General features: G+C 40.4%; 1 protein-coding gene across 1 annotated transcript; it reads left to right on the forward strand.

The window, feature by feature from the left end:
- Positions 1–881: 881 nt before the first annotated feature.
- On the forward strand, positions 882–17,496 carry LOC139951617 (uncharacterized). The gene is made up of 3 exons (XM_071950587.1): positions 882–1,436; positions 10,970–13,495; positions 15,528–17,496. The coding sequence occupies exons 1-3, from the start codon at positions 1,310–1,312 to the stop codon at positions 15,953–15,955; spliced, it is 3,081 nt and encodes a 1,026-aa protein (XP_071806688.1). The 5' UTR covers positions 882–1,309; the 3' UTR covers positions 15,956–17,496.
- The last annotated feature ends 1,633 nt before the right edge of the window (positions 17,497–19,129 follow it).

Raw genomic sequence — 19,129 nt, forward strand, 5'->3', positions numbered from 1 at the left:
CCCTCTAAGATACATTCGGTGGTTTCCATCTTAAACTTTGAAAGTAGTTACGAAATTCGATAATTTCCCATTCTTCATTTTATTTGTAGACGATAAACTTACAGCTCTCTCATTTGAATAAAAAAAAAAGTTATATGATGCCGATGACTCGATCAAGCTGGTCGAAACGTTAAGACCAATAATTGTATTGTCCAAAGGTCCACACTTCGTGTATCACAACTTGTATTATAAAATAACAAACCTCACCGGGAAAACCTACCCTAGTTTCCGCACGTCTCGCCGTGTCATGTCTTGTAGTAAAAATAAATCCGTTATTCTCGATATCGAGAGTTGATATTGTTTTAATGTTTTCCCAAAACTAAAACATATACTGGAATAATATTTAAAGGTATTTCACCATTACCTTCTGTAAACCATGTTAGTTACTTTTTTGTGAACTTTCAATTTGTGAACTTTCAATTTGTGTTCTGTTCAGAAAGGTGCCAATGGCTTTAAGAACCAGCTCCGCCAATTTTCTACCTTCCGCCCGCAGCAGTTAAAAGCAGGACAGCTCTTTTTAAGAACTGAGAAGTCCCCCGAAATCCTAAAAATCTACTCCGTAGTTGTAGAATATAAAGCAAGTTTCTTTAAAGAACAACATGATCTACCAGGCAAGTAGACACACACATGGTGTTACCACAAACCAAATACACATAGATTCAGATTGTTTTGTTCTGATATCGGGCCCCGATAACAAGACTGTGTACAACATAGGGTGAATCCGAACGGTTAACCGTGGCTTTGCGAACGCATGACTGCACCCGTTGACTGGAATTAATCATTCTTGATCATCGAGGGGACCCCCTGTCTCAATACACTGTTATTAGACAACAACCTACAAATCAAGCAGACGCTTGGCTGGTCTGGAGGTGGGATCAACAATAGCGGAGAAATGCTAAGCCTGTAACGGGGAGGAAACGTCCAGCAGACGGCAGGCCATCAGCTGTGAAACCGCTTGGAGTAAAACTTGCCCTCGAGGAAAAGTTCGCGGAAACTTTCCAAATGAAATCTTTGGACGCAGAAGGACAGTGCTTTGAACACGTTGATGTGAACTGAAGATGTCAATACATAAAAATCTAAAGATTTAGAAACCAACTTTGGACAGTAGGTGGCGAAACTATTTAAGCCTGTGCGGTGTACGCCGTGAGAGTAAAATTCACAATCAAATGAAGTTCCATGCCCTTTAAAACTTACCCATGCAATTCAGGAGACTTAACGTGTAGTTATACCGTGGAGGTTCGAACTCCAGCGAGATCTCAACGGTTTCAGCATGCCGGCGAGGTCGCCTGCTGCTACCGTCTCGCCACCGGTCAACAATGCCGTTGGATGGAGCAATTCTCTTGGGGACACTGGCCCATCAATCTCGGTCATGCCAGATCTGGATCGAATGAAAATAGGTAAGTTGTTTTGAAACGGTTGATGGCGACACATTACATTAATTGTCAATATTAATACCACATCTTTCATTCTATTGAGCTTCACCTTTTTAATGTATGTACGGAAAAAGGTATGAGGTGCTATGAAATGTAAAACTACTCGTCTGGTTAGGCAGGGCAATAAGTATTTTGCAAAGATCAGATTGACAAACATCTTCCTCCATGGTTAAACAAAATAATTAAGTAAATTAGTAACGGATTAACATTTGTTTCATAATTAATTTGTTAAGTAGGCCTACGTCTTTAACTGTGACAAACCAAATAATATGATTGAAAAGTTTCCGTATCCACTTTTTCATTCGATATGAAATAAAGTATCTAATTATATCCCTTTTTTGTAAAAAATGAGTGAAACAGTGGTGGCGTCATACCGAAAGTTATCCCACTTCGTACCCTTTGCAAGGTACGGCGTGACTTTGGACACTTCGTACTGCTGCCACTTCATACCTTCTTACAAGACTCTTCGTGCCTCTTTACCCATCCTCGGATCACCCATCTTCATAGACCTGCTAAAGCACAAAATAAGTTAAGCAGCACAAAATTATGCTAACCAGACTAAGGTTACCAGCCAAATATCACGTCACATGTACGATTTGTGACTGGTATTCTTCTCTAATTATTGATAAGCAGTGATTGTTTAGGTATTTAATATTTTCTGCCCAAGCAGCTCTATGAATCTGGGCCAAGGGGTGGATTTCACAAAAAAAGTTAATACTAGTCTTAACCTGAGTTAGGACAAGTTAGGACTATAGTCGTGAAATCAAATCAGAAACGGGTCAACTCGTACCCACGTCAACTCGTACCCACAATATTGTACCGTGAAACCGACCCCTGGTGTAATAGGAGGAGAAAGGAAATGCCATCATTAAACAAAAGTATTATTCAACGTTTGCGCCTCTTAAAATTATCGAAGCGCTTTACAGCAACTTAATACATGTAATCTAAAAGCGTTAACAAAATAAATAGGTTTGAACTATGAAACGGTTGAATAATTTGGGTACGAGTTGACTTGGGTACGAGTTGACTTGGGTACGAGTTGACCCGTTTCGTAATCAGATATGCCATTGGGTTGAATCTTCTATTGGGTTCACTGAATGGATGATAACAAAGGTGGTTGGCTTCAATGCTCGAGCATTGACTCACCCTTTCTTTGAATTATCATTGTGAATTCTCGTCTCCGTAGAAAATAAGCCTCAAGGTTGATGGCTGACTCTGACAAGGTCTATCCTTCATGGTCATACAGTACAGCTAAATTATTGCGGATAATATATGCACTTACCACGTGTGTCCGACCATTGCTCCTTGGTCTGACCAAGGGGTAGACATTCTGAACACAAATTGCATGTAGCCTGTAAGCACAAAAACTAGATTGGCAAAAAACGTTTGCTTGGCAAAATTAGATAGTCAACCAAAACACAAAAATTATTATTATATTATTGCTGCGACTTGTACCTCGGTCATTTCTTGCTTTAGCCACTAAATTTGCTAAACAGAATTTTGTCCGCTTAGCAGCTTTATGAAACAGGGTCGATTAAACAACTTTTTTTCGGCTGGTACCTCTGTAGTTTCTTGCCGAGCCTCGAAATTTGCTAAGCAGTTTCGTTTACTTTGACTCAATTGGTCATCGAAGTTTCAAGAGAATAACGAAAGAAAAAAACATCCTTCCTGAACAATTCGGTGCGTTTTCAAAATCATCAAGATTTTTTTTTTTTACATGGCTTTATAATGTTCCTGATCGTGCAGCAATTGCTAAAAATTATGCTACTCAATAATTGGACCCGATACTCATTTACCATAGAGAAAGGACCACTGGTCATTACCTACCAGCACCATCATACACGTTCAAAACAAGTATGAAGCACGCACCATGCTTTCTATTGACCATGCATCCGGCGTATGCCGACTTTAAAACCCATTCATTAATTACCCCCAAACCAATCGCCTTACAAGTTCGATTTAATCCCTCGCGGATAAACGGGTAGTTGTCCTGGAAGTTTTGCCACTATATTCAGGCAGCTTTTCACTACCCCCATGCTAAGTCAAAAAGATAAGCATTTATTGAGGATTACACGCGTAGTATAAGAAAGCCACTCGAAAACGAACTTATGGCGGTTTCACGGGGCTGACACATTTTTTCTTGGTCAGACAATCTTTTTTTTTCCCTATGGCCTGGGACAAATTTCATTGAGCTGAAAGTAGCTTAACACAAAAAATAGTGCTTATGAGGAACAAAATCGTGCTAACTAGTATAAGTTTACCAGCAAAAATACCGTGTCACACAATTTGTGATTGTATCGGTCGGCTCATTTCTGCTTAGCAGACAATTTTTAAGTTACATTTTCTGCTTAGCCAGCTCTGAGGATTCTAATAAGAATGTCTGATAGTTATTGTGTTCACGTAAGCTAGGAAAAGCGCAATTTTGAATTTGATTTCATAATTTCCACTCAGATAAATTCCCTGTAGTTGATTATTGTAAAATTATCTTCCTTTTATATGATTTGAGGCATTGCATGGCGAGATCAATTATTTGGTTTGTACTACATACACCATGTGTGTATCTACTTGCCAGGAAGTTTGTCCTTAGAGAACTGTCTTTGTTCATTCTACTACCAAGGAGCAGATTTATCGGATGTTCGGGAGACTTCAGATCTGTCCTGCTTTTTAACTACTACTACCTGGGCGGAAGGTATCGAAATTGGCTTGGACTACTACTTTAGCTTATAAGATCGTAATTATCATGCACTACCGCGGAGTCAGTTCTTAAATTGGTCTCATCGTTTCGACTAGCTTGCTGTAGTCATTGTCAGGAGACTGTACAGATATCTTCCTTTTCAGGTAAAATAGGTTAAAATAGTTGGATAGAAGAGGGCACAAAAACAGATTTTTATTATTTTTTGCAACATCTTCCCAACATAAAACACAACAAGGCTAAAAGCCACTCATGTCCGAAAAGAAAACACGAAACGAAAAACATAGCTAAATAACTAGGTCTGCTGACGGCATAACCATAATCTAAATTCTGTGTGGCCTTATGGAAGATGACGTAACAATGTGTACTTGGCATTAAACGGCAGACCGCTCTTACGGTACGCAGTTTTAGCAGCCTTATTCATGAAGGTTGAATGTCCTCATTTAACAACGCTACTCTTTTGTAAACTGTAAATTTTGGAACCCTTAAGTCCTAAGATCTTGCATCTTATTAGCACCTTTTACGAAATGAGCGTCTTGTTCCTGGTACCATGGAGGTAGAATGGTACCCACCTTTTAGCGGGTAAGCTTTACATCCACTGTATAAGAAGAGGGTACAATCCTTTAGATAATAGCTGTTATCAGTTAGTATACACTACACAAGGCCTACTGCATCACATTTCCCTGGAAATTCTCCCAACTGTGGTTTTGTTTGTTAAGCTGTGGTTTCAGTAAACAAGTCCTTAACAAAATGATGTTGTTACACAACAGTGCGTTCAATTAGCGATTGGCTAGTAGGTAAGGAGCTCACGGGTCATTGACCGATCGATTGTACGATTATCTTACTCCATTGGTGTGATGGCCAATAACAGAAACTATAGGTCAAACTTAAGGGGGTACCTTTGGGCGCACTATTTTTTCCCAGGGACACCTCTGGCCATAATTGTATATATTTATTGTTCTTGCGCCATTTGCTATAGTTCTATAAAAACGGGCCTGATACTTCACGGAGGCAACGAAGGCGAATTGCCTTAATGTCCCCTGGTCATTGCATTGGTGCCCGTATAGAAGTTTACAATATCCCAATAGGGTGTCCAAGGAGAAAATGCATGGGCGCCCTTGCCCTTTTCAAAATCGAAGCATAGGCCGTACATTCCTCATACAAGTTACGGGGAGGGACAGGGCACAGCGGGGTGTTCTTTTTTCTTCTTGGCACTAGGCTTCTGGCCCCATAACTTACTATTGTAGTTTCCATTTTGAAGTTTCCTTAAGCAATCTCACTCATAGTTATAGAGATTGGAGAAAACGAGTCCAGTTTTGATGGCTCATCATCGAAGCTAGTATGGTAACATTTACAGCACGATGTTTCTCTAGTGTGTACTTCTGGCCCCATAGCTTTTATTTTCTTCAATCTGCGTTTTCGAGCCCCTGTAGTTCAGAGTTGAACTTTTTTCCATGGTGAAAAATTCCCCTCTGACGTAGATTCAAGAAAGCTATCTGAAAACCAAAGAACTATGTGTTTTTACCATCCTGAGGATTGTTCATGGTGCACGGAACGATTTCGTCCAGCAATTTTGCGTATCAAAATATTTTGACTGGAAAGTTTTGTGCACAATGAATGCACAATACTGAGTGGTAAATAATAATTTTTTTTGAGCAGCTATTAATGTAAAATTTGTGGAGCATTTTGCTTTTCTTTACAAGGGGAACTGTTCATTGTGATGGTGTCACTATTATTCTGCTGACTCACACAACTGACTAAACCCAAATTTGCACTTTGTTATTTCCTGTATTATAATAATTGTTGATCATACAAAAGCAGAACGCTGTCTGTGACTTTTTGATGTAGCTCTCTGACTTTGTGCACTTTCCCGTTTGTGCACTTTTTTGTGGCCTTGCTTCAAAATTCGCGACCAATTTAATTTAACGAGAGTGAAGTACACGATAAAATGTACAATACGTAAACCTATAACATATGACGACTCATTGCACGTTTTGTAATGGTGACTGTTAGTATAAGCTTTTGTTATGTCCATTAAATGCATTGTGTGCTTGCTGTACAGTTGTTTACAAGTTTGATTGATTTTTAAAAAAATAATAATAAGGGGGGGGCGGACACATTCAGACGAAAATGTTTCCCTCCAGAGTCGGCTTAATATATTTAGCCAGACGTCCTTCACCTCCACAATTTAGCAAACATTCAAACTTTGCAATGTACTTTATACAATATACAATATACAATGTGATTAGCTGAACAATTATATCTTTTCGTTCCACCATACCCCTTTGTGATTTTTTTACGAATACTTTATTTCCGATGTATTGTTTGAAGCTTTGACGCCACCACTTTGCTTGCTTACGTATGGCATCTGCACGTACGTACCTGGCATGAAAAATAGTAACTTCACGTTTATTCTCAAAACGTGAGATTTTTACAGCATTTTGTCACGTTCACGTCTTTACTCGCGTAACGTGCAGCTAAACCTTCATATTAACTTCACTACCGCAGAGTGAGTTCTTAATTGTATTCAACGTTTCGACTAGCTTGCTGTAGTCATCGCCAGGAGATGATGATCTACAGTTCTTTACGGTTGCATTCCACAATTGCACCTACGCCAGACAACAAATGAACCTTCGCCACATTTTACTGTTCTGCCCCACTGGCAGAAAACATCAAACCAGACACCATGCCCTCATCCACCCTGGGGCGGGATTGCAATTATCACCTTTGCTTTTTTTTTCTTCTGCTGGTCTGAGCTAGCTGGTCATTTACCTTTGGCCAGCTGTTGACATTTTGTGGGCTTTGTTTGATTGTCGGTTACGTAACATTTCCCGGTATTCAATCAAGCGAACCTTTTAGGTAGCAAGTTTAAGAGCGCGGCTGCATAATTCATCAACATACCAGTATGCTTCGCCTTGGAAAGGGTAAGGGCACCAAAGATTTGTCTCATTGGTAAAGTACACCTGCTCCATGATATGAAGAAGTGGTTATCTTCTACTTGAGCATTTCAAGGGCACCAAGGCAATGACCAAGAGGCATGAGGGCAATCACCTTCGTTGCCTTCGTGAAGTATCAAGTCTGAATGCTTATCTTTCTTGAGTGAAGTTGGTTTTGGCATGGAGCAATAAACTAGTTTATTGCTCCATGGTTTTGGTTATAATGGGGGTGGTTCATTGTCTTAATTAGACTTATTAGCATGTCAAACCATGGAGGTAGAAATAGTATCACGAGGTTTGCAATTTGGTGTTTCCATGAAATCCAAATGTTGATTCGCCACTTTATCCAAACTGAGAGGGCTGGCACTGTGCCAAACTTTTGTGATACGTTATCGGCATTTTCACGACGAGTAATCTTGACGAGAGACCGTAGTCCAGTGGTCAGACTGCAGGACTTGCAAGTACAAGGTTGTGGGTACGATTCCCCGAGCTTACCACTGATTAACATTGACAATAGTAAGAATTGTCGTCCACTTGCGTGGTGTTTTCATCTCCTTGTGGGAGGTTGCCAGTTCCCTTGATGGGAAATCATCTAAAACAAACAAAGAAAATTACAAACAAATAATCTCAGGAGCTCAATGTGTAGGATGGCAAGACAAAAAAGTGTAGTTAATTTCAGAATTATTATCATTTCAATTTCCCGCGCCCCCTGCTTTGCTATAGAACTTTATCACGGTGTGGCCATCTTGATGTTACTCCATTTCAACTCATTGTGACCAAACTGAGGCTGGACGAAATAATAGTCTGGTGCCACATTTGCGCAATGGTCGTGAGCATGATTGTGACAGCGTGATACAGGTATAGTTTAAAGGCATTGCCGTCGATTTCACAAAGAGTTAGGACTCGTCTTATATCGAGTTAGGACGAGTAACTCTAACTCTATCTAACTTAGGATTAATATTAGGGTCTGCGTGCAGGGTTGGGACTCGTCCCAAGTCCTAAGATTAGTCTTACAGTTAGGAAGAGTTTTGTGAAATCGACGGCAGGACACCTTTGGCAATTGTCAAAACAGTATTCCCACTTGGTGTAGGCCCATCTCAGTATATAATAACAAATTTGTGAACATTTGGTCATCGAAGTTTCAAGAAAAAAGAAAGAAAAAAGCATCTTGTTGCGCACTTATGCGTGCTTTCAAATGCCTAAAAAGGGCTTCATGCCTGGAGTCTTTTTCAGATTTAAATATTTGAGTGAGAAGTTAAACCTCTTTCTCAAAGACTACGTTTACCCCAGAGGGAGCCGTTTCTCACAATGTTTTACCAACAGCTCTCCATTGCTCGTAATTTCAAAAGGTTGTTATTGCTACAAAATATTTTGAGTAATTACCAGAAGTGTACCGGGCCTTTAATACCATGTTTACTGTATTTATGCCGACGTCATTTTTTGTGTTGCCTGGGGCGCACAATCAAAGCAAACTACCAAACGCTTGGCTTTTGAAGTTCCACCATGTACCATTGTTAATGGCCAGTTATATTGATATTTGTCATAATGCAAGTAAAAGGAACAACTATTTTGGTAGGTGATGGCAGCCCAGGGTTCTATTGTGACGATACAAACATCTTTTGTACAGTTCTTTATTATTTTCTGGCATTGTGGAGCACTCCGTTGGTCGGAAAGGCTTGGAAGCCGTCAAAACTCTCTGGAGTAAAAATAAACCGGCAATGAAAACATATTGGGCGCGTTAGTGTGGTAAGTTTGGCTTAATAAGGCGCAACTTTTGGAGCTGAGAAAAAACAAAAAACAGAATCGTCATTATCGTTGAGTACAAATAAATACTGAAGTTTTATATAAAGCGGTTAAAATGTACATGTATAGTATGCAATTTGGTTGGTAAGGCCAGACATGACATAACTTCAGGATCCTGATAATAATTTCTTTTGTTTTTTCATTTTTAAACCTTACAACTTTATCGAAGATATAAGACAATTCGTTTCATAAATATGGATACTAATAACATCAATGGTTGTATTGGTGTTTGTATACTTATATTTAGATTAGTTGCTGTCTTTAGGATCAGCTGAAGAGGAGAGCCTCTGGACAGGAACTTTGTTTATTTTAGGTGATCCTTCGGACTGTTGCTTCTTTTTCCTTCCTCTGTATTTAAATCGTTCATTGCTGTATTGTTTCATGTTTTACATAATTTATTAGCATTATTGTGCTTTGTCTACCCGAGAAATTATAAGTACAGATATTAAATATAAATATAAATTCGTGGGTCAAATCGGCCGAACATTTGCCTTTTGTAAATAATTTATTAGCATTATTGTGCTTTGTCTACCCGAGAAATTATAAGTACAGATATTAAACATAAATATAAATTCGTGGGTCAAATCGGCCGAACATTTGCCTTTTGTAAAGTAAGATTGCATTGAAAACACGAAAGCGACAATTTTGAAGTCTGTGTCAACGCGAAACATAGTTTCTTTTTAAACAAGCCGTTTTCGAGGTGGGTGGTACCCCGTTTACAACAGACCCCAAAAGTTTCCTTTCTTCCTTTATGTCAAGTTTAACTACAACTGTCACTAGGAATCTGTAACAATGGCACAAATCCGATCCGGGAGACATTTCCGTTGGCCGTTCAACTGTTGCCCACGTCAAAAAAGGGATATGTGTACGTTTTGTAATGACCATGCCAATAAATTGCAATAACAAAACATATTTCGTGAGAAGTACAGCAGATTTGGACAGTAAAATGCATTTTGAGAAACTGTTTACTGCAGCTACGGAATAATGAAAGAAAAAACACCTTTGTTGCACACATTTTGTGTGCTTTCAGATAATAAAATACTTCAGGCCTGAAGTCTTTCAATGTTTGAGTGAGAATTCACCTCTTTCTTATAAACTACATGTTTACGTTTTATCACACAATTGTAAACCATCAACAGCTATTCATTGCTCGTAACCAAATAATGTTTTATGCTGACAATTATTTTTAGTAATAACCAATCCGTTCCCAGAAGTATGACACAACATGTATCTGTTATTTTTTTCTAAAGCAATAAAACACTTCTGTGAATTTCAGACCAACACTGCAGTGGAGCGTTTCACGTTTCCATTTCCATCGTTGACATTATGTTTCTGTCAATGAACGTAGGTCTGTTGTCGATTTGATGTTGTTGTCATCAGTTATTGTTACATTGTTTTCTTAAATATCAAAAGCAATGACAACAAACACATGGAACGATTTCATCCCGCCAATTTGTATATAGAAAATATTTCGACTGAACAGATTTTTTTCAAACTTCTGCGTTTTACGCGATACTGTGAGTTAGATTTGAATAATGTCTGGTACAATGACAATACTGCTTAGTCACAACGTACCGCTTGTATTTGAGTTCATCAGAATACAGAGACATTTGCTATGTCGAATGGTTTGGGAGTACATTTTGTATAGCAACCTCCAGATGAGCAAACCTTGGTACCATTCTGCCATACACACATCCAAATAATAGATGTGATGGATGCTCACCGTCTCTTACGTGACTAAGAAAAAGCTTAGCGTGCATGCAGCTTCGAATATCATGCTGTCTGATTCCATCGTATGAGTCAAATTTAATGGTTGCATGTGTCCTTCTTGTGTCGCCTTATCATATAAAGCAGTTTTTAAGCTAATGGGCGCAGCCGCGAAGAAGCATGACATGTTACCTATAGCAACTGCTCGAATGTCTGAGATGTTCTGAGGAGTTAAACACGACCGGTGGTAATTTGTGATCAAGCATGTCATTGTACAAGATATTCTATTCTAAAACACGCAAATGGATTTACGTTGCAGTTAATAAATATTTTTTCATTTCCTCTTTCTTTACCCCCAGCCAATGGATTTTCAAAGAGAAGTGATGTGTGTGATCTCGATTTTTCCTCTTTGCTGCAAGAGCAGCCAAATACGGCGCCACCAAGCGGCCTGGAGCTACTCACAGGGGTTTCTGAGTGGTATCGTCTGAGATGCCATAATGGCAGCAACACGGCCGTTAGACCAACTGTCCGAGAGGGGAGGGTTGAGACGGAGACACATCTGCCTGGATTGGAGCTCTTTCGACGGCCATGGTTATCAACTAAACACGCTCATCAGACGGTTCTCCTTACGGAGAATAGTCACAGCTCAGCTTCTCAAAAACTGCCTACGAATGGTGTTGCTTCCCCTACAGTTCATGACAGAAACGAAACACATACGCCACTTGATCCAAATGTCCACTCGCCTCCTACTTGTCCAACTGAGCAACACCACATGGTTGGCAAGGATGAGTTGAAAGAGGGCGCCCTCTGTCCTTTACGGCACTTATCCAGATCTCGTTCCGTAAGTGGCAGTGATGAGGATTCAAGCGCAGATAGTGTTGAAGTGGGTAACAAGAGAAAACATGCATGTACAGAAGAAATAATCCCGACCGTTCGACCAGACTGCTGGCAAGTTTCCAAACTACACATAAGCGATCCATACAGTCTGGTAGTCAGAATTAAAAAGAACAACTTGCGGATAAGCAACGATCATCTACACAAAACGAGCGGAGGTCCACGTGGAGGCAGTGACCAGATCACTGCAGAACACACTGAAATCAATTCCCATGAGAGGGAAGACAAATTTGAAGGGACAACCGAGTCCGAAAGAAACAATCTTGACCAAACAAATGCCGAGAACAATCACCTTGAGGGAAAAACCATCTTCTGTGCCAACAAATTGTCTGAAATAAACCCAGACTCGTCCCCTTTTACCGCCAATGCAACTTCAGAACATCGATGCACGTCTGTAGAGCAGAGCACCCGTCTAAAGGAAACCACCGGTGTGAGATGCAGTGTTACTAATCATTCCACTTCCAGCAATTTAGCCAATATGCCCACTGCGCATCTGCCACTGCGCAAGAGGCATAAGAGGTCTTCAGTCTCTCTCAATCTCACTGCAGACGAGACTTCAACAGTACCAGTCCACATAGTGACGTCAGTGCCTCTTGTACATCCGAAAACGCCACCTTGCGACAAACTAAGTGTCGAATCAAAATATGAAAGTAGCTGTAGTCCAAAGGACGAGCACCAAGAACTGAAGTCGGACAATATGGTTCAAATCCTCAGCACGAGCAACACCGAGTGCGCCCCCATCCATGAAAAGTCACCGGGTTATGGAGCCACAATTGATGAGAGATCAACTGTCACGGCATCCGAAAGTCCAATATCAGGATCATCTTCTGACTTGAGCGGGGAGACTAGCGAGCTATCCCCGTTCACTGCTACCCCGAGCAACGGGTCTCTTCGCACGACCCCTGACCCGACATGTAGTCTTGCGGATCAGTCGCTTCTTTCTCCACATACACAACACGCTGAGCTTGAGGTAGATTGTCATTCTGCTGCTCCAATTTTGCCAAATGACACTAGACAGCAAAATGCCTCCTCCTTGAGCCACCGCTTGCCTGAATCATCACAAGTTGGTCACCAACAGATGACGCGGAGCCTCTTCAACATCCAATCTCTTCTGCCTCAGACCTCTACCCAAATGCACCCTCAAGCTACCGGTCCGTACCAACAGATGCCGGTCCGTTTCCCGCCCTTTCCTCATCAAAGATTCCCATGTGACCCCAGATTACCTATCGTACCACCACAGCTGACCCCAGCTTCCGGTCCTCTCCTCCACCAGCCACCCCATTGCTTACACGATGCAAGCTTCCAACGCAGAGGCACCACTCATCAGCTGCATACCTCAGCCGAAGGTCTTTATCCATCCTTACCCTACCACCTCCAAGAATCAACCCAAGTTGATCGGTTCCCCTCACCCCTAACCCGACCTCAATACCCTTTCCTCCCCTACATCCCACCAAGCTCAATGCCTCCACCACCACATCCCCTGCAGGTGAAAGACATGCGTTTTCATCACCCCACACCAGTTCCAGCTCCTTACGTTCACTCTCGATCTCCACCTGGCTCCCACCAATCTCCCTTCCCCCGAACTCAATGCATGCCACTTCTAGACAACTCAACAACAGCTCAGAGATCAGCTCCAGCCGAGATCAATACAACTCAAAATCCACAAAGCTCAGCAACTTCTCCTCCAACAATTCAGCCTTCAACTACGCATGCTCCAACGTCATCAGCCACTCGCAGCCAATCAAACGGTCACTACGCCCCTTTGAAGCGCGCCCCCGGTCGGTCGAGACACAGCAATCATCTGTCGAGCGGGGTCACTGTGGGTGACGGGTCATTCCTATGCGAGGTGTGCAACAAGGTATTTCCACTGCAGCGGCTCCTGAATCGTCACATGAAGTGTCACAGCGCCCTCAAGCGGTACAACTGTGCATTCTGCAGTAAGGGGTTCAACGACACGTTTGATCTGAAGCGACACGTTCGAACTCATACAGGTAAATAATTCTAAAAAGTAAAACTAAAATATATATATTTAAGGCACTGTTGTGTATTGGTAATACACAAAATAAACTGCGCCAATAAAGTATCTAAACACTTACAAATGGTCAGATTTATCGGAACCTGAAATAGTATGCCAAAAAATAATTATTCATTTCTATTCACCGTTAATTTCTGCACATTTTGACACATCTTGTGTTGCGCTACGATGTTGTTTGGTGGATTTATGGGCACTTGAGTGGCTTAAGGTCGAATTTCAAAAGTTGCAAAAGCCCCTATTCAAGCTAAATCGTTGTATTGTGACGAGTAAGATCAGCGTTTCATTTGCCCGCCCTTTATAAATGATTTGTTTGTCGCGTTTTGGATAAATCGGTTGCGATGAACATCAGCAATAATTGTCAGTAACCAAGCAAAGGGGTCAAAGATGGGAGGCATACAACAGAATGGGTTAAGAGCCAGAATCCCTGATTATGGTAAGACAGGGAAAGGTGTTTCAAGATAACAGGAAAGATGGCTCAACTGACCAAACAGGAAAGAGGACGGATCGTTGGTTTGATAGAAGCCGGTATGTCGATTCGAGCTGCAGCTCATCAAGTTGGAACGTCACCAGCAACGGTCAGTAAAATGGTGGAATGGCTACCAAGCTCAGGGAAATGTGGACAACCTGCCAAGGAGTGGCCGCCCGAGTGTGACTTCTGCAGTAGAAGAAAGTGAACAAGTCCATCAAGCCTGACACCACTCTCGAGGGATTGCGACGCATCCTGATCAGGAAATGGCAGGGGATTGACCAGGGACAGATCAGATGTCTCGTTTGGAGTATGAGAAGACGACTCCTTGCCGTTAACAGTGATGGAGGACACACCAAGTATTGAGGACAGGATATCAGCAGTTTTAGAGTTAAAGATACGGCCATAAATTTCATGGTCAAGTAAACGAAACGAGTTTGTGTCTTTTGTCTTGATTTTGTCTGTGTGTGAGGCTTGTGTGAGTTCCCTTCTGGAATTGGGGTGAATAGGGGCTTTTGCAACTTTTGAAATTCGACCTTAAGCCACTCAAGTGTCCTTAAATCCACCAAACAACATCGTAGCGCAACACAAGATGTGTCAAAATGTGCAGAAATTAACGGTGAATAGAAATGAATAATTATTCTTTGGCATACTAATTCAGGTTCCGATAAATCTGACTATTTGTAAGTGTTTAGATACTTTATTGGCGCAGTTTAGTTGTAAGTAAAAAAAAAACTACTTGGTAACGAGCAACGGAGAGTTGTTGATAATATAAAACATTGTGAGAAACGGCTCTCTCTGCTGACTCAAGTTTTAAATAAAATACTTCAGATGAAACCTTTTGATATGCATCTGAAAGCTCACAAAGTAAGGCAGTTGTGATCTATTTTGCTTTCTTTGTTCTCTTGCAAATTCGATGACCAATCGAGCCCAAATAATTGGTTTGTTATTTTATGCATATACTGGTAAACCGGTACACAAAATCAGAATACTGGTCTTTGACAATATTACCAAACGTACACAGTGCCTTTAACTACGAATACTTACCACGCGTCGTCAACTTGACAAGACTAACTTTGCCCGTCAAGTCTATCTTAAGATTTAAGAATGTAGGCCATTAGGGTGACATCCTGGTTTGAGTTTAAGCTTCTTGGTGAGATAGCCTTTCGAGACAAGTCGACCTACTCTAGAATATATAATGACTTGGTTTGAAATTGAACAGAGGAAATCATTGACTGGAGCGGGACTTAAACCAACAATCTCCAAATCAACAGACCGGCGCTTTACTTACTGAGCTAAAAGCCCTTTGTTGGCGGTTTGCCTATACTTGGTCAATATATTCGTTAGGTGCCACCCAGTAGCTATACAACCAATACATACCGCGTATAGTCAGTGATCGCACCCAAGTTCAACAAAGGAAGTGGTATCTTTTTCTTCACGAATGAGTGATAGGCTATGTCATTACTGTTGCTCGGTAGTTAAAAATTACCATGAACATGTTCTTTTCCTGTCCCTGCCCCAGGTGTCCGGCCGTACAAGTGCGAACGTTGTAACAAGGCGTTCACCCAGCGTTGTTCACTCGAATCCCACCTCTCTAAGGTCCATCGTCTCCTGCATGACTACCAGTACAAGCAGCGACGCTCCAAGGTCTTTGTCTGCGAAGAGTGTGGACGAACCACGGAGAATGCCGAAGACCATTACGAGCACATCCGAGACGTCCACCCGAACAGTGTCGAGCTCTTGAAGTTCCAGGAGAAGATACAGTTTCAGAAACTTCTTCGAAGAGACGGGACGGTATCGCCTTCTTTTAGTGAGTCGGGATCCGATCCAATGTCCGGACCGTCTTCTCCTGTGAGGGTGACATCTTCTGTACCCGCGTCATCGAGGCCTGGGGATGAAGGTAAACGTGATTGTGGGGACGAGGTAGACACATCATCTACACTGTTATAGTCAAATGCTTAATAAAAGACTTCAGAACGCTAGGTGGCAGTATACTTATAACATACGCATTATGATTACGAAGGAGCACTACAAATGGCAAAATGTTGAGGGATTTGAAGGCAGTGTGCCCCTTTAATCCACCATATTATACACTGACAAACCTGTAGAAGTTTGAGAACGATCGGCCATCTGGGTCACGAGCAAACAGGGAAACCGATTTTGCGTGAAATCGATTTAAACAAAAACGAATGAAACGCTCATTGAGCGATTAATTTATTTCTCATCAAAGCAATAAAAAATTTTAGACAGAAATATTTCAAGGGATGTTTCGACTTTCATCATGATTAGACCGTGTTAGTTTTGAAAATTTGTGTTCTTAGACGAGTTTTCTCGAACCAATTCTGTAATGTTCCTTTCAGTTGAACTTTGAACCTAGAATTGTTGCTGGCTTTGACTAAAGTTAACCTAGCCATAAAAACAATATACTATTGTTTAATTTCGCAAACGAAGCTATGGAAGGAAATAAAAGCTCCGTCTAGTATGTTATGTTATAAACGAACTCAACTCGAAATGATGTTTTAAACTTGTTCTGTAATATTACACTGTGTATTTTGCCAATTTTACAATCTTGAAATAATTGAAATAATTTCTCACATATGTTTTTTGGCTATGAAATATTTATTTTTTAACAATAAGAAAAAAGAAAAAAAATGCATTGATCAAGATGATTTCGCATGCAAACTCAAACAACTTTTAAATATTTAACTAATGTTCCTTTCATCCGTCCAGAGACATGTTTTTTAAAGTTTTTTTTGTAATCAGTACTAGATGTTGCTAGATATTTCACTAAAATACTTTATTATAAACAAATTATTTCACTAATCCGTCCAAGTGATGTCATTACCAGAACGATACTAGGGTCCTTTTCGAAACCACGGCTTTGGACTTGGCTTCAGGCTCCGTCCTCTCGTCTAAAGCCCCGTCCTCTCGTCTAAAACCCCGAGTACATACGCAAAGCACGCGGGGCCAAGCTAGCCTGATCCAAATATGGGGCCTAAGCCGTGGTTTCGAAAATTGGCCATAGTACTATTATCAAATCGTAGTCTACACTCAAAACAGTTTTCCGTCCTTAACTGGTTTCCAAAGAGCCAAACCATAAACTATTAAACCGTACGCCAAATATTTATTAAATCTATATATAAATGTATATATGTACAAGTACTGAAGCGAATGAGATCAGGGCACCAGTCATCTTTTTAATGGCTTGTCATTGGCAGCTAAAGCTCGGCTACGGCATTTGCTAAGGACGTCCCATACTTCAACGCACGACGATGACGCGGAAATCTAGCCGTAGCTGTAACCGCTAATTTGGACAAGGCCTATACACTTATTTTGCGTCTATGGACCTTTATCATGCTGCCTCCATTTTTGTCATGTGTCTGTATCGAATAACAACGATGAATGCTAATAATCGTTATACAAAAGGAACCAGACTGTTTTGTTTATCTATCCTTTGTTTCAGTTACATTGTTATCAATTGGGGGGGGGGGGGGGGGTCGGAGATGGCTGCACCATAACAAATTTCTATTATGGCCTTGCACACGAAGCAACTTTTGCATGCAAGAGCTCCGGCTTTAGTGCATCACATTACCAATTAATTGGTAGCACAGTAATTTGTCAACCAAGGTTTTACGATCCCAAGACGAATACATGAAGATCCAAAATGTGAATGAATGTTCTTCTTGGAGATTGCATGGAACTGGTTGCTTGTAAAAGTTGAATCGTTATACCATGGTTATACCGCCACGAGTTGCATACATAGGCATTTACCTAGATGAGAACAGTGTTGTTGCAACTCTCGTTGTGTGAAACCTTAGTGTAAACAGCGCCACCTGTCGACGCTATGTCAAATCAAACACAAAACATTAAGTTTGTTTATTGTTCTCACTTCACAACATTTTAATTGTATATTATTATAATAACTCAGGGGTGCTGCAATACAACTGACATGGGAGCTTAATCTTTGTTAATATACCACAGTAAATTGAATAGATTGTGATTTGGCATTGGTTGACATACGTAAATATTCCCTGCTCAACTCGTGAAATATGCAGGGCTATGACTTTGGGTCCCTTTCGTCTGTTTTTTTTTTTTACTGTGCCAATAGTCGATTTTGATATGAAGATGACAACAGGTCACCTCAAAAGAAGATGAATATATGTTTTGCCATGGTATAACAAAAACAATTAAGGCACGTTTTATAATGGAGTCCATGGGTTTTGTACATTCTTTCGGTCTGGGGCTAAATTGTATTCCTGTTTTTGTACAGTTGTATGGAAATACCTGAAAGGGTCAAATCTTCGAAATCGTTATTTTTTAAATATATTGTTAAACAGTTATTGTTATGTAGTATTGTGCTTGTAAGTTGTGATTGGTGTTGCATTTTAGAAGTACCTTTCGTGTCCGCACCTTTTGTTGGTGGTTATTAGAAGACTTGTTCGTTATGCACTGGTAGTTTCTACACAAAAACAAATTATTTTCAGTTGCTATTATATCTGTGCCACTCACTGTTTGTAACGTTTCTATAGTTTATTATGATGTACATGTAATTCCTTTAAGCGATTGAGCTTTTTGAAATAAATTGAGATCGTTAAATGCAATTTAACTCCAACACAATACCTTATTTGTTTCAGTCACTCTGTGAACATTCCACTTTATGGACTACTCGTGTTCTTAAACAGTGTAAAACAAAAACATAGCATTGTGTGGACGTGTGTTAGTCCACACAATGTTTAAAACCATGTCTTGGGTGGACTTAATGTGTTCCAAAGTCTTCGGTATGCTTACCCAAAGCGTATTCAAATATTATGCATCCCTGTGGAGACATGTTTTGTTCTTACAATCCCTTCTGTTAGTAGTCATGTAATTTGTCTACACTCTGTTTAAATTAAAAGGAATTTTTTTTTTCATTAAAATGCCAACCATAATTATTATGATACATTATTAACTTATTCTTCCGCACATTAATACATTTTGAAATGGTGACTTCCATCCACTTTTTGTTAGGTCGATTAACTTTAGAATGATGTTGTTGTTGTTGTGTTGCTGTTATAGATTTAGTGTTTATACATGTAAATGAGTTCATCTTGTGCAATTAAATACCTTTATTGTTGTTTACTTCTC

This window comes from Asterias amurensis, chromosome 19 (assembly GCF_032118995.1).
Source record: "Asterias amurensis chromosome 19, ASM3211899v1".
NCBI lineage: Eukaryota > Metazoa > Echinodermata > Asteroidea > Forcipulatida > Asteriidae > Asterias > Asterias amurensis.